The following is a 17,449-nucleotide window of genomic DNA, read 5'->3' on the forward strand; positions in this document are numbered from 1 at the left end:
CTTGCCTCCCGGTGGACACCCCATTTCTTACCCAGCCACTGGCCCCATTGCACACACAAGTGTAAAAGTGTATGAGCAAATGCAATTTTCTAATGTAAGTTTGGTAAGATTTATATTGTTAAAAAATTAAAGAAAATATTGACTATTTCTTACCACAGGGATTTTTGGCTAACAACCCCTCTCTGACTGAAATCAGATCAGAAATTCTACGCTATGCTACTTTTGAACAGGAGATTGATGAGTTGAAGCCTATTATTGTTGTAGGAGCACTTGAATTACATACAGGTATTTTAAAAATATTTATTATGGAAAGTATCTGTACTTTCACATGAAGCATTACTTTATTTAGCAAGCAATTATTAAGCTATCTTGGTACAATAGTATTATATGAAGATATAATAATAATAATAATATACCAAGGTATAATAATAGTATTATACCAAGATATAATATTATTATACCATTAAAAGTAATGGCAAAACTGCAATTACTTTTGCACCAACCTAATATAAATGTTAAATAGTTTTGGGCCATTGATATTCTTTATACACACATCCATAGACACACTATACAGGCCGATTCCTCCACTGGCAGTCAAACAGCTAAAACTATAGGTGAAATTCTCTTTTGGGTTACTATGAGGAGGGGCTTGTATACATGAGATGGAAGTCAAACAGTTTGAAGTCTGCCAAGAAGTTGATCCATTTGGGATTAGAGTATCAAAGTATGATGAGACAATCGTTAACGTTTGAAATATGAAGATGACTTATTGCTTGCTGTAGTGACAGAGAGCTGTACTGGTCAGGCACAGTGTACCTGGCAGGGCAGACTGCTCGTCTCATGCAGGGTGTCTGGGCAGCATGCAGTTGAAGGACTGTGGACGTAGATAGGTTGACATCATCTGTATAAGGATGTTTACTCAGGTGAGACTGTTGTAGGCTGGTTGGCACTCAGAGGTGGGTTTATTGGAGTAAGTCTTTCTTGACTAGTTGACATTCAGAAGAAAGGGCCTGACATTGCTTGGGTTGCACACATATGAGAACTGATGTTGACTTGCTCTGTGGTTTGGGTTTAAAGCTGGTTGTGGTGGCTCATTGTTACCGTGGTTACATAACAATCAGTCTTATCCTAAGTTTGTGGGAAGAGTTTGTTCTCAGACAGTATTTGAATGAGGTATTTTTCATCCATTATCTACCTTAAGTAGATTTTCAGGTCTGTTATCAAGAAATTAATGTAACTGTGGCTCTTGAATTTGACCACTTGGGTAACTTGACCTCTTTAACCTCCATTTCCTCTGCTGATGAAAATGACAGTATTCACCTCACGAAATGCTTTATATAAGATGCTTAGCATAGTACCTGGCATATGATTGATGTTGAATAAATATTAAATATTATTATTATATCTGCCAAGGAAGTACTTGTGCTTCTCTGAGGAAGAAAAGTACCAAAGGATTACAAGTACTTGAGGGGGATTATTTATCTGGAAATCAGAAACTATGCATCAGTGGCATAATTACAAGAACTTCTGTAGCGTTTTGGAAACTGTACACTATTATTTTTTAAAAGTTCACATTTGTCTCCTCATAATGGTTAGCACTATGCTCCACAGTACAAAAAGCAACCGTAGTAGACTGATAGAATGGGCTGGGGGGCTTGTTTTTGGAGAGTGGAATCTAAAAATGGGAGAGGTGATGGTAGTTATAAAGAAAGGGGAGGGTGGGCTGAATCCCCGAGGCCTGAGGAAAAAGGTACCCCCAGGGGACCTCATGAGATATGATCTCACAGCCTCAATCACCAGGCTGGCTGCATGGTTGTTCTCAGGCCACGCTTTCTCCTCAGCACCACAGGCCTCTAAGTTTAATGGTTGGAAGGTAAGAGCAGAGCAACTGTGTTTCAAGCTTGGCAGAATTGGGGGGGTGTAGGAGTACTGAGAGGTAAAAGGGGAAGGATTGATAAGGCAGAGTTGACTAGTTACAGCTGTTTTGTTTTCAAGAACAGAAACACATTTGAGCTATGTTAAGGGAGAAAAGGTTTATCCCAGAATCCAAAGTGCAACTGAGCCTTCAGAATGGACCAGAAGCAGGGACAGTATAGGAAGCTGAGGAAGTTCTTTCTCTCTGCCTCTCGTTTCTTCTTCCCTCTGTGCATGAATTTTTTCTGCTTCCCAGACTACATGGCGCCTTCTCAAGCCTCATTTCAAATGCTCTAGAAAGGACTGATTGGTCTATAATGTAGGTCATGTTGACCTGGGGCAACTGGCTAGGTCCAGGGTACAGGGTCAGGGTAGACAGATACTCTGACCATGTGGATGATGTGGGGAGTAGAAAAGCAAGGAACCTGTGAAGTCACGGCTTGATAGACAAAACAATAAATTTCGCTCCACTTCATGGGATCCCTCGAGAAAAATGCGGAAATGAATGAGGGCCACTAATGGGATGGTCAGAAGAAGTGCAAAAGTTACACAGAACAGTGATAGAACTAATTTCAGAAATGCTCCCCCATGGGCTGTGGTGTCAAAACTCATGCACATCTCCATGGGGATACATGCTTTGTGGGGACAGGAATTAAGTCTCCAAAATCTAGTAACCTTATAGCACATGTAATTCCTACTAACCACATTTCAAGTGTTCAAAAGCCACATGTGGTTAGTGACTACTGAATTGGACAGAGGAGTTATAGATGCCCTTATAGTTTCAGAATGCCAGTTATATTCTAATTTAATCTCTTCTTGTCTTCATCAGAGCCAATGAAATTGGCCTTATCCATCGAGGCCAAGGCATGGAAGATGTTACTCTGTCGATATCTGAATGAAGAATACAAAAAGAAAATGTCAGACATGATAGCATTTATTAATGAATACTTGAAAAAGTTATCTAGACCTATTCGTGATTTAGATGATGTCAGATTTGCAATGGAAGCCTTGTCTTGCATACGTGATAATGAAATTCAAATGGACATGACTTTGGGACCAATTGAAGTAAGAAATGGATTGCATTTTTTTTTCTTGGAATGCTTTTTTTTTTTTTTTTTTTTAAAGAAACAGAGACACACTAAGAAAGTGGTTCTTTAACATATTCATCTATTATGTAACACAGTCTGCCTATTTCTAGTCTCTGATGTTGATGTCTTTGGGAGAATTTTGGCAATTATCAACAGTGAACAGTATACAAAAGACACTGTTGTAGTACAAAGGAATATTTATATATTAATAATGCTATACTGGGGTAGGTAGTATTTAATTTTTGATACTGGCACCAACATTTTATGGAAAGAAATAATTGCCCCTTGTCATGTCAGTCCCAACATGTTAGGCAAGTTCTCCCAATATCTTTGGCTTGCCTTAGAAACCAATTGTAGGTCTCACTCATGACCGGTGGTGTACCACAGGCAGTATGGCGGAAACAGTGCCCTCAGGCTCCATAGTAAACTGCTGGAACTTAGATCAATGAAAGATGTTTTTAGGAAACAGTATGAGTTTCCTATTGCTGCTATAACAACTTAATGGCTTAAAACAACATAGATTGTTTATTTTGCAGTTCTAGACATCAGAAGTACAAAAATGGGTCTAATGGGGCTAACATCAAGATGTCAGCAGGGCCATGTTGCTCCTGGAGGCTCTAGGGGAGAATCCATTCCTTCCTTTTTCCAGCTTTTAGGGGCTGCCCACGTGCCTTGGCTCATGGTTCCCTTCCAGTGATCCATCACTTCTAGCCCCATTTCTGTCATTGTGTCTTCTCTCACACCTACTTTCCTGCCACACTCTTTCTCTTATGTGGACTTTTGTGATTACATCGGACCCGCCTAGTTAATCCAGGGTGATCTCCCCATAGCAAGCTCCTTAACATAATCATATCTGCAAAGTCCCTTTTGCCATGTAAGGTAGTATGTTCACAGACTTTGGGGATCAGGACTTGGACAGCCTTGGTGAGTCTGTCTATTACTCATTTTTATATGTTTTAGAACTAATATTATTTAGAATTTCTGATACATGGTGATAAAAATCAGGCTTTTGATTCTTTTTATTATTGTTTTGTTGTCTATAAACAATGCACTGCCTCATTGCCTGCAATATCTGGGGAACTGACACCACCACCACCTCCTTATGGTACCCAATATTTATGACTGTTTTATGCTTTCTTCAACCCATTGAGAGTTTATACTCTTTGGTAGCTAATAAACTTTATACTTTTACTGCTTTAAAAAAATGTTGGTATTTGGGGATTTTGGATGCTGACGAGCCAGACTTCAAGATATAATAAATTATTATATCAATTTTTCCCTGACTGCGGAAGCTTAATTCTTTACCATACTGGTTTTTTTGTTTTTTTGTTTTTTTTTTGATGAAGACAATTACTGGGCATCCCTTGGACCCTGGATCATTCAAGTTTCTTTTCTTTGGAGTATCTCCTACATCATTTCATTCTGTTCCTTGTATAGTCAACCCCTATTTTAATACAGTCTGTATCTTCTGTGGTGTTGACACAGGGTCAAGAAGGAAAAAGAGAGACATATACATCTCCATCAGAATCACCTAGGTGCTTATTAAATGCAGATTTCAGAGCCCATGATCCAGAGTTAGTATCTGGTAGTCAGAATCGAAAGGTGCTTTTTATACACTTTTAATTTTGGAAACCACTTTTCTAGAACATGCCGTCTTCTTCTAAGACATAGGAATGTGTTTCTAGAAGGCATCTAAATGATTTGGCAATGGCTTTCCCTTGTGATATTTCTAAACTCCACCTTCATCCTGTAGGAAGCCTATGCTATTTTAAACAGATTTGAAGTTGAAGTAACCAAAGAAGAATCAGAAGCAGTTGATACCTTAAGATATTCTTTCAACAAATTGCAGAGCAAAGCTGTAAGTATGAATTTAATTACATTATTTTTTTCTTAAGTCACTATCTCCAGAAAAAAAAGGTATTTTATACCTTTTTAAAGCTTAATATACAGTCGTGTGCCACGTAACAATGTTTCAGTCAACAACAGACTGCATATGCAACGGTGATCTCGTAAGATTATAATACCATATTTTTACTGATCCTTTTATATGTTTAGATATACAAATGCTTACCAGTGTCTAGAATTGCCTTCAGCATTCAGTATAGTAACATGCTGTAGAGGTCTGTAGCCTTGGAGCAGTAGGCCGTAACATATAGCCTAGGTGTGCAGTAAGCTATCCCATCTAGGTTTGTGTAAGTACACTCAATGATGTTCACACAACGACAAAATCACCTAATGACGCATTTCTCAGCCTATTACCATCATCAAGCAATGTGAGACTGTAAATTATTTTAATGACTTTATTGAGATAGAATACACATACCATAAAGTTTGCCATTTTAAAGCATACAATTCAGTGTTTTTTAGTATATTCACATCATTGCTTAACCACCATCATTATCTAATTTTAAAACATCACCCCCCAAAAGAAACCCCATGCCCATTGGCAATCACTCCTGATTCTCTCTCTTGCCTCAGCCCTGGCAACCACTAATCTACTTTCTGTTTCTGTGGATTTTCCTTTTCTGGACATTTAATGTAGACTAAATCATACAATGTGTGGTCTTTTGTAACTTGATTCTTTCACCCAACGTAATTTTTCAAAGTTCATCCATATTGTTCATGTGCGAGGACTTCACTTTCCTAATGCCGAATGAGATAGAGCATGTTTTCATGTGGCCATTTTATTGGTCATTTGTATATCTTATTTGAAGAAACGTGAATTTAAATCCTTGGCTTGATTTTTAAAAATTTTGTTGTCTTTTTATTTTTGAGTGGTAAGAATTCTTTATATATTATGGATACAAGTTTCATATCAGACATATGATTTGCAAATATTTTCTCTTCTTCTGCGGGTTATCTTTTCACTTTATTGATGGTGTCTTTTGATGCACAAAGTTTTGTACTTTGATGAAGTCTAGTTCATCTTTTTATTGTTGTTGGTGGTAGTGTTTTTGGTATGTTCTCTGGGAAACTATTGCCCAATCTAGAGTTATGAAGATTTACTTCCATGTTTTCTTATGAGAGTTTTATAACTTTGGCACTTAAATTTTGGTTTCTGATACATTTTGAGTTAAATTTGTGCATATGGTATAAGTTAGGGGTTGGACTTCATATAAAAGCATGTAGATAATCCAGTTGCCTCAACATTGTTTGTTGGAAAAAACAATCCTTTCACCAGCAAATTGTCTTGGTAGCCTTGCTGAAAATCAGTTGATCATAGATGTAAGGGTTTATTTCAGACTCTCAATTCTATTCTTTTTATCTATATGTCTATTCTTATGCCAGCACCACACTGTCTTGATTATGGTAGCTTTGTGCTAAGCTTTAAAAAGAAAATAGTGGTAAAATGCACGTAACATAAAATTTACCTTCTTAACCATTTTAGTAGTGTTAAGTATATTCACATTGTTGTGCAACCAATCTCTAGAACTTGCAAAAAATCTTGCAAAACTGAAACTCTGTTTAAACAACAACTCTTCATTTTCCCCTCCCATTTCTAGGTTGCCTGTTCACTCTGCTGATTGTGTCTTTATAGTCCTTTCTATTTCTGTTAGGCTGGTAGTGATGTCCCTTTTTTCATTCCTAATTTAGTAATTTGTATCTTCTCTCTTTTATTCTTACTTAGTCTAGGTAAAGGTAGTCAATTTTGTCAGTCTTTTCAAATAAAAAACTTTGGTTGTTGATTTTGTCTATTGTTTTGCTATTCTCTCTACTATTTATTTGTGCTCCAGTTTTTATCATTTCTTTTCTTCTTCTTGCTCTGGGTTTAATTTGTTCTTCTTTGTTTAATTTGCAAAGTTGAGGTTACTGATTTGAGGTTTTTTTTCTTTTAATGTAGAACTTGATAGCTATAACTTTCTCTAAGCGTTTTTGAAGTCGATAAACATTTATACACCAAAAGTTAGACATTAAAAATGAACTCCAAGGGGCCGGGCATGGTGGCTCATGCCTATAATCCCAGCACTTTGGGAGGCCAAGGTGGGCGGATCACAAGTTCAGGAGATCGAGACCATCCTGGTTAACACGGTGAAACCCCCTCTCTACTAAAAATACAGAAAAATCAGCCAGGCATGGTGGCGGGCACCTGTAGTCCCAGCTACTTGGGAGGCTGAGGCAGGAGAATGGCATGAACCCAAGAGGCAGAGCTTGCAGTGAGCTGAGATCACACCACTGTACTCCAGCCTGGGTGACAGAGTGAGACTCCATCTCAAAAAAAAAAAAGAACTCCAAGGGATGACCTATATTCTCTAATTATACTGAAGCAAGACACAACAGCAAGGAGACACAAAACTGAAGTTGAGGTCACGGCTTGTGACTGTAGCTCTACTACCAGTCAACTGGATGATTTTATGCAAGTTAATAACATTTGTTTCTCAACTTCTTCTTGGGGTCATTTAGGAAGGCTAGTTTTTTTATGTGTCTGTGAGGCTCACTTAGGTAATGTACATAAAATACTTTTTTGAAATAAATAAACTCATGTTTATTTAAATTCATATCCAATATTAACAAATAGCTTACTCCTCTTGCTGGTTAGTCAGAGGAGCGAGTCTTAGAAAAGAAATAGGAAATCTCTGTTGAGGTTTAGTGAAACACAATTTTCTGCTGTTATTCAATGGAAAAGATTCATGGCTGAGCATGGTGGCTCACACCTATAATCCCAGCACTTTGAGAGGCTGAGATGGGTGGATCACTTGAGTCCAGGAGTTCCAGACCAGCCTGGGCAACATGACAAAACCTCGTCTCTACAAAAAATACAAAAATTAGCTGGATGTGGCAGCACACACCTGTAGTCCTGGCTATTTGGGAGGCTGAGGTGGGAGGATCACTTGAGCCTGAGAGGCTGAGACTGCAGTGAACTGAGATTGTGCCACCGCACTCCAGTCTCCAGCCTGGCGACAGAATGAGACACCGTCTCAAAACAAAACAAAACAAAACAAAAAGAGGATTCACTTAGGTTGTTCTTCTATCTCTTTAATGGTTAGTGTTAAACCCACTAACCCAGCCTTTAGCAGAGATGGACTGTTATATACTACAGTCACCATTAAACTTGAGGTAGTATATGTTCCAATCTAAAGATAGCTGCTACTGTCGAGAGCAGTTAAGAGCAGGGGCCCTCTAACTACACAACCAGGGTTTGAATCTTGACTTTGCCTGATACTGCTGCTGGAACTTTGGGGAAGTTACTTAGCCTCTCTGTGCCTCAGTTTTCTCACCTGTAAAATGGTAATCATATTAGCATAGTACAATTTTCTGCATAGGGTCGTTATGAAGATTAAGAGTTAACATATGTAAAGAGCATGGCAGATAGCAAGCATTATTTAAGTGTTGACAATTATTATTGAAAGTTTAAGCAGAGTCTTTCAGGACCATTGTGTAGGGTATTTGCTATTTTTTTTAATACCTAGAGTAATATCACTTTCTTTTAGAAAATTGCTCCAACCACTGTAGGCATGTGAACTTTTAATTAGAGATTGCTAATCCTGGGTCTTGGCCTGGCCCCATAGACAACATGTGACCCAGACTGTGCCAATAATAGTAGCTCTCTTCCAGGTCACAGCGATGGCCTGACCTGGATCAACTAGAAGCAGTTACAGAGAAATTGACTTTGCTTCTTAAGTCACAGGCTAGAATGATTTGAGTCTCCTATAGGTACATTTGGGTTGTTAATATATTTTATTACAAGCAAACAGAGACTTCCTTGTTCATATAGGATAATCTGTGAGATAACAAACTTATTGGAATAGAATTGTAATCTTTGTTTTTAATATGTTACTTTCACTCTCAGGTTGAATATTCTTTTTTATTCTAGGTTTCTGTACAAGAGGACCTAGTTCAAGTGCAGCCAAAGTTTAAAAGCAATCTACTTGAATCTGTGGAAGTTTTTCGTGAGGACGTGATAAACTTTGCAGAAGCATATGAGTTGGTAATTTAAGTATTTTCTTGCTGTATGTTGAAATGTTCTGTGGTATGTTTATATGAAATGAAAGTGATGAACCCAGACAAATAGGTATGTTGCATGTAAGTGGCTATATTTGCAGCTATCAGGAAAAGGGGATAGCTAATCCTTTAAACCAGGGATGTCCAATCTTTTGGCTTCCCTGGCCATATTGGAAGAAGAAGAATTTTTCTGGGCCACACATAAAATGCGCTAACACTAACGATAGCTGGTTAGCTTTTAAAAATTGCAGAAAAATCTCATATTGTTTTAAGAAAGTTTATGAATTCGTGTTGGGCTGCATTCAGAGCTCTCCTGGGCTTCGTGTGGACTGTGGGCCGTGGGTTGGGCAAGCTTGCTTTAAGCAAATTTTATAGAGAAAGAAAACAGATTTTACTGTTAAAAGGAGCAACAACTTTGGAGATTGTGGAAGGAACAAAGGGTCTGGTTTTGTCCTTTCTTGGGGCCTGAATTCTCATGGTAGAAAATGTAATATAGTTGTTGGAAGGCTGTGAGAAACTATAAACGCCTAATACCAGGATATTATGCCATTGATTTTGTGTTCTCACTAACTCTTAGAGAACCAAAAAGGTCCCTGAGAATAAATAATAGATGTCTTACTGGGTCAGTCCCATACGCTACTCAAACTGGTATTCTGACTGATAATGTTGACCTTGAAGTTAAACTCAAGACTGAATATGTTCCCCTGAAATATTCTTTCTTTTAGTGGTCACAGTGGATCTGTATTCATAAGATGATTTAAGCCCTTGGTGCTACTTATATAATGTTTTTTTTTAAACATGTGCTAAACATATCTGTTGATTTGCCCCCTCATTCTATTGTTAAAGTAAGTTTAAAATGGAGACCAGGTCTGAAGAGTTCCTGAACAGACACAGCCAGTCACTTATATAATGCTGTGTTTTTTTTTTTGTTTTTTTTTTTTAGCATATACTAAACATATCTGTTGATTTGCCCCCTCATTCTATTGTTAAAGTAAATTTAAAATGGAGATCAGGTCTAAAGAATCCCTGAACAGACACAGCCAGTCAGGCATCTTAAGTTACCTTACCCTTGCACAATTTGCAGACATAAGCAAATCTGAATGTGCTATTTCTTATAAATGCCTATATTAGAAACAGCTCAACTAATCAGAAGCAGCAAACAAGCCTGTAATTATATAACTGGGGACTTTCCAGCAGGATAGACCAAAGAAGACAATTTTATAAGTGAAACCAATAAAATGTTTTCTTTGTATTACTTCTGTGCTCACTCTGTAAAAGCCTTCTGCAGTGGAGACCCTGAACCAAGTCTAGTTGGGAGTTTCCCAACTGATGAATAGCTGTGTGCTCAGATAAACTTAAAAAAATTATTGTGCCTCAGTTTATTTTTTAAACACTATCATATTGGGAATCTAGTCTATTATTTAGTATATCCATCGTATCATGATTGACCATGTTAATATACTTAATAGCCTTCATTTTTCCATTGGAAGTAGCCCCTGTTATTTTAATTTGTTGCTATAGAGTAAATTATTTTATGCCTTTACTTATTTTGGGAACTGTTTTTGGGGATTATTTTGCAACCGTGTTCTGGTTCATAGCCACCAGACACTGCTTTCTGCTTCTTCCAAATATTCAACTTACGTGAGTCCCTATTTCCATATTGGGCTGAACAATTAGTAAAAAGAGGCTGTTCTCAGAACTCTGTATCAGTTATTCTAATACAGAAACACAGCATCATCATTTGTAATCAGAAATGAAATTGGGCAGAGCCCTTGGGGTACACACTCCATACAGAATGTAATTTTGTCACATTTTTCATTAGCTGTGTCAAGGTCCTTTAAAAATGAACAGAAGATGGAGTGATGAAAATGTTCTAAATGACTGTGGTCATGGTTGCACAACGCTGTGAATGTACTAAAATTCATTGACTTGTACACTTTAAATGAATGAATTGTATAGTATGTGAATTCCATCTCAATAAAGCTGTTAGAAATAAATAAAATCTTCAAGTACAGGCCACAATTAAATCATTTAAATTAAAAATAATGCTTGTTTATTTAAATGGAAATAATAGATAAACCCAATAAACTGACAAATACGTATGATTAAGAATGAAAATGGAGGTTCTATTCTTCCTTACAGGAAGGACCCATGGTTCCAAATATACCACCCCAAGAAGCTAGCAACAGGCTACAGATATTTCAGGTGAAACTACATTTTTTTTGTTACATTGACAATGTGTAATTAAAAAAAAATGATTTTAGGGAAAGATGTAGGTTTTACTTTATAATGGAAAAGTTTGTGTTTCAAGTACATCAAGCCTTAATTGTATTCTAATCTGCTAAATGATGCAATTGACTCCTCTGTCTCTTTCCATGCTCCTCTCTACAGAATAGCTCTCTGTATTTTTAGAGAATAAGACTGATTTTCAACTTAAGTATATAACTTATTTTAGTTCTAAGCATTTCATTTGATATGTAAAGTAATAACAAATCATAGTATAGTAAAATTTATCAAAATAATATTTTAAATATTGGCGAATGTTTTCCCTCTGTATTCATTATTTTGTCTTCCTTTTGCATCCATCTCTTTAAATTTCCCCACTTCTTTGTCCTATCTCCTCTGCCTGTACAGTACTCATTGGATCAGGCCAACCATTCACCATCTTTTTCTACACTCAGATTGCTGAGCGCATCTAGAGAAAGTTCACACATTCACATGGATTAATACTTTGAAAATTCATGGATTCTTATGTGAACTTGCTCCTCAGGAGCATCAAGCAATTCTGTTCTTTGCTCCTGCTCTTTTTCCTGTTTCCCACAGTGGCTGAATAGTGTGGTTACTTTCTTTTCATGTCCCCTTTCCCATCTGCATTCTTAGTAATAAAAAAAAAAAGATCAGATGCCTACTATGTGACTTGCTCAGGAGAAATTTGATTAAGAAGTAGTTCTTACCTCTAAGCTGCTAAAATCTGATAGAGAGACAGCAAGCTAGAGAGATAATTGCAAGTGCGATGAGAGCTGTGACCTAGGTATGTGAAATTGTGTAACGGAAACCGTTGTAATGGAAACAGATGGGCTGTTGGGGCAGATGGAGAAGGCTTCCTGAAAGAGGAAGAATCTAGGCTGCATCTTGAAGGACTAATTAGAGTTAGCCAGGGGAAGAAGGAGGGGAAAAAGAAAGTTAGGCAGAATTTGCAGCTCATACAAAGGCCTGGCAGAGAGGAAACTAGTAGGGCGATATGGGGAGATGTAAGGAGTGTAGGGTAGGTAGTACACCTTTGGGATGCAGTACTAAAGAGGATAGTGATGAGGAACGAGGTGACAGAGTGGGCAGCGAGCACGAGTGGAGGGCCCGGTAGGCAATAACAAGGAGTCTGAATTCTATCTTGAGGGTTGGAGGGTTCTAAGCGGGGAGTGATACGATCATACTTGAATTTTTAAAATAGTTGTGTTTTTAAAAGATTTTTAGTGGTACTAATGTGGAGACTGGTTTGGAGAGAGGAAGATGAAACTGAGAGCAGTTTTGGTAGCACAAGCAAGACGTTGTAATGATTGAGACCAAGCAAGTGACACCTGTAGAATGAAGAAAGTTGGATGGATCACGAGTTTCTTAATGAAGCAGAATTGACAGACTTGAAACCTGATTTGAGGGAAAAAGTTAAAGCTTTCCAACTTGGGCATATAGACGAAGGTAGAACTGTGTATCGAAGGAGGGAATGTGGTAGGAAGAGTAGCTTTGAGGCTTGTTTGAGCAGATGACCTTATTTTCAAATTTGCAGAGGAAATTTAAGGCATGCGATGTAAACCAATTAATTGGTCAGCAACTGGGACATTATGTGCCAAGATTTTACCCAGGGGTTGCTAATGTAGCTGGGCATTGTGGCATGTGCCTGTAATCCCAGCCTACTCAGAAGGCTGAGGCAGGAGAATTGCTTGAACCTGGGAGATGGAGGTTGCAGTGAGCTGAGATAGCACCACTGTACTCCAGCCTGGGCGACAGAGCAAGACTCCATCTCAAAAAAACAAAAACCAAAAACGAACAAAACGAAGTAAAACAACAACAACAACAAAAACCATCTCCAAAAAAAAGACAACGTAGGGCACATCTTTTGCCTTTCTGTACCTTCCGTTCTGCCTGTGCCTCGGGGTGTGAGCCAAACAGGCTGTTTGCCGTGCACCTCGCAGGATATGTGACTTGAGGTCAGATTTGCAGGCACAACCCTTTTCAAAATGAGGTGTACTCCAACTCCCTAAAAAAAAAGCAGGTGCCAAAGTCTGGATCTGCGGAGGTAGAGGTACCTTATATTGGGCCCTGGATCCTGATGGTGCTCTCTCATGCAAATTTATACGTGTTTTGGGGAGTTCCTGGGCACCCTGCTGGCCTGTTGACAAAGCTGATACTTTATTCCTGTTCAGCTGATGCTGTGGGTCTTTTTATGTTTCTTGGAACCTGAAAGAAAAGGTGAGTGATTGGCATCCATCAATAGTCTTTACACATTGATAAGTTTTTAAACACCACTATTTTAATGCATTCTAACTTTGATGTTATTGTTTATCCTTCGTTAGTGTTCACATAGTTCCATGGACTCTTCAGCACATTTATGAAGTAACCACCATGCCAAACACCAAGGAATATACAAAGTACAAAATATGGCCCTTGCCCTCTAGGAACTAAGAGTTCATTCGAGTTCCCCCCGTATCTTCGTGTCTTCCCGATCTGGGTCCTGTAAAATATACTAACATTATCTGTCAGACCTGTATTTTTGTCTAAGCCTTGTGAGGTCTGATGCTGGATATTCTCCAGGGCTGGGAATTTAGGGTTTTCGGGAATATGCTGTGCCACTTACACAGAGTGCTCATATGTCCTCACAGATGGGTTACTTCTGTTGGCATTTGTGCTTTGAACATTGCTAATATTTAGCATCTCAAATATAGGATATTCAAATTCCAATTCAAAAGGAAAAATTAAAAGACATGTGCATTAACTTTGCTGATTTAAGAGGTTAGAATTATTTCAAATGGCATTAAAATTGAATCTTCTTTTTAATAGACTCTTCATTGCATGTAGAGAAAACAGGACTGAATGGATTATACTAACACTTTGCTCATTTGAACCCGGTAGGATAGAGATGGCCAGTCTAAATTACTGAAAAATCCAGAATTGTAGAGTTTTAAAAATGCAGCTTTATTACTTTTAGATGTACTTATGGGAACTCGAAATGTAGGCCTTCTGGAGAAGAAGAAATAATTTTATATAAAACGAGTGCTTTTAGAATGCTTGAAAGCTAACTTTCCTAAGTGTTTACCTTTTCCTCTGATAGCTTGGTATCAGTATAAATTTGCTTCACAAATCCTTATTTTATAGATATTACTTAATGAGCCTCAACCTAGCTTTTATCCCAATGATAATAAATTCTACTTTAATTCTACTGAATTAATTATATTTTAGTACAATTTAAAAACCTTTGTTACAGGCCAATTTTGATGATCTGTGGAGGAAATTTGTTACGTATTCATCTGGTGAACAACTTTTTGGATTGCCTGTGACTGACTATGAGGTTTTACAAAAAACCAGGTGAGTTTAGAAAATAAGCAAGTATTACATGCAGATAATTAAATACTATCTATTAGAAGAATCATGTCACCATTAAATCCTTTATTATGCAGAGGACACCACAGCTTGGAGCACAACTGAATATTCTCCTTATTCCAGCTATTCCTGACAAATCGGACACACGGTCCCCTATACAAAAGAAACGTTCTAGGGGAATGGAAAATATGTTGCTAAAATTTTGAGCATGCATGGTCTATATTTAGCCTATGCTTTACTTTTTCTTTGACTGTTTTTGCATAGTGTCAGTGATTATGCAGAAGCACTGCAATTTTGAGTAACTTTTGTTTATTTAGAGGAATAACCCTCCTGGCTCCCCTTGCCTTCTTTTTTTTTTTTTTTGAGACGGAGTCTTGCTTTGTCGCCCAGGCTGGAGTGCAGTGCCGCGATCTCGGCACACTGCAAGCTCTGCCTCCTGGGTTCATGCCATTCTCCTGCCTCGGCCTTCCGAGTAGCTGGGATTACAGGTGACCACCACCATGCCTGGCTAGTTTTTTTGTATTTTTAGTAGAGACGGGGTTTCACCGTGTTAGCCCGATTGGTCTCCATCTCCTGACCTCATGATCCACCCACCTCGACCTCCCAAAGTGCTGGGATTACAGGTGTGAGCCACCGTGCTGGCTCCCCTCGCCTTCTTATTCCATTTATGGTAAAATGCTCTTCCCCATTGAGTAGACATAGAATTTAGTGAGATTGAAGGCCAAATAAGCTAACTGATTATAAATCACATATAAACAAGTGTATTTCAATCGAATTTTAGAATATTCTCAAAGAATTTGAAATATAACTTTCCTTAAAAGCAACATTAATACAGTGATAGTATTAGCTCATTAGAGTCTTGGCTTTAGAAAATACCTTTATGCTGACTGCCTTCAAGCCACAGCATGAAAATTTCATGAAAATAGACATGAAATTTTCTAAAGAGAAATGAATGCTTCAGCCATTTAGGGTAGGTGGTTTGTATTCTCTTTCTAAAACAGTTACTCTCCAAATGTAATCCATTAGCCAATTGTGTTAGAATTGCAGATGTCTGGCCCTCATTTCTAATTTACTGAATTGGAACCTCTGGGATTGGGTCCTAGGAAATCTGCATTTTACACACTCCAGGTGATTGTGATGCGCACTCAACCTCAGATCCAATGCGTTCACCCTCAGGCTAGCAGGAGAAATCATCATCACCATTTACCATCTGGACCAACGGACCATTTTCATTTTGATATTTTAAATTTTGTGAATAATTTACACAATGGTGAGAATGGTGAGAAAAGCTTTGAAGCTGTTTTTTTTTTTTTTTTTTTTTTTTGAGACAAGATCTCACTCTGTTGCTAGTACTGGAGTGAAGTGGTGGAATCACTCAACTTCTGGAGTTCAAGTGATCCTCCTGCCTCAGCCTCCCAGGTAGCGGGGATTACAGGCGTGTGCCACTGGGCCCGCCTAATTTTTAAAACATTTTTATACAGACAGGAGCCTCCTTATGTTGCCCAGGCTGGTCTTGAACTTTGGGGCTCAAGTGATCTTCCCACCTTGGCCTCCCAATGTGTTGGGATTTCGGGTGTAAGCCCCCACACCCAGCCAAGAAGCACTTTTTTAAATTTTTATTTTTGAGATGGAGTTTCACTCTTGTTGCCCAGGCTGGAGTGCAATGGTGTGATCTCGACTCATTGCAACCTCCACCTCCTGGATTCAAGCGATTCACCTGCCTCAGCCTCCCAGGTAGCTGGGATTACAGGCATGTGCCACCATACCCGGTTAATTTTATATTTTTAGTAGAGACGGGGTTTCTTTTTTTTTTTTTTTTAATTTATTTATTATTATTGTATACTTTAAAGTTCTAGGGTACATGTGCATAGCATTTAGGTTTGTTACATATGTGTATACTTGTGCCATGTTGATTGTCTGCACCCATCAACTTCGTCAGCACCCATCAATAAGTCATTTTTACATCAGGTATAACTCCCAATGCAATCCCTCCCCTCCATGATAGGCCCGGTGTGTGATGTTCCCCTTCCTGAGTCCAAGTGATCTATCTCATTGTTCAGTTCCCACCTATGGTGAGAACATCACGGTGTTTAGTTTTCTGTTCTTGTGATAGTTTGCTAAGAATGATGGTTTCCAGCTGCATCCATGTCCCTACAAAGGACACAAACTCATCCTTTTATGGCTGCATAGTATTCCATGGTGTATATGTGCCGCATTTTCTTAATCCAGTCTGTCACTCATGGACATTTAGGTTGATTCCAAGTCTTTGCTATTGTGAATAGTGCTGTAAACGCTCACGTGTGCATGTGTCTTTATAGCAATTTATAATCGCTGGATATATACCCAGTAATGGGATGGCTGGGTCATATGGTACATCTAGTTCTAGATCCTTGAGGAATCGCCATGCTGTTTTCCATAATGGTTGAACTAGTTTACAATCCCACCAACAGTGTAAAAGCGTTCCTATTTCTCCACATCCTCTCAGCACCTGTTGTTTCCTGACTTTTAATGATAAGCCATTCTAACTGGTGTGAGATGGTATCTCATTGTGGTTTTGATTTGCATTTCTCTGATGGCCAGTGATGATGAGCATTTTTCATGTGTCTGTTGGCTGTATGAATGTCTTCTTTTGAAATGTCTGTTCATATCCTTTGCCACTTTGATGGGGTTGTTTGTTTTTTTCTTGTAAATTTGTTTTTGAGTTCTTTGTAGGTTCTGGATATTAGCCCTTTGTCAGATGAGTAGATTGCAAAATTTTTCTCCCACAGTTTGCCTGTTCACTCTGATGGTAGTTTCTTTGCTGTGCAAGAAGCTCTCTTTGGTTTAAGCAGAGATCCCATTTGTCAGTTTTGGCTTTTTGCTGTTTGCTTTTGGTGTTTTAGACATGGGAGTCTTTGCCCATGCCTATGTCTGAA

General features: G+C 38.3%; 1 protein-coding gene across 5 annotated transcripts in view; it reads left to right on the plus strand.

Moving 5' to 3' along the window:
• DNAH8 (dynein axonemal heavy chain 8) overlaps positions 1-17,449 on the plus strand; it is a 319,842-nt gene that overhangs the window by 107,003 nt on the left and 195,390 nt on the right. For all 5 annotated transcript variants that reach the window (XM_031667069.1, XM_031667067.1, XM_031667072.1 and 2 more), the window contains exons 28-33: positions 159-285; positions 2,744-2,979; positions 4,756-4,860; positions 8,815-8,928; positions 11,085-11,147; positions 14,419-14,519. In XM_031667069.1, coding sequence (XP_031522929.1) covers positions 159-285; positions 2,744-2,979; positions 4,756-4,860; positions 8,815-8,928; positions 11,085-11,147; positions 14,419-14,519 — 746 coding nt within the window. The remainder of the gene's footprint in view (positions 1-158; positions 286-2,743; positions 2,980-4,755; positions 4,861-8,814; positions 8,929-11,084; positions 11,148-14,418; positions 14,520-17,449) is intronic.

Source organism: Papio anubis, chromosome 6, assembly GCF_008728515.1.
Source record: "Papio anubis isolate 15944 chromosome 6, Panubis1.0, whole genome shotgun sequence".
NCBI lineage: Eukaryota > Metazoa > Chordata > Mammalia > Primates > Cercopithecidae > Papio > Papio anubis.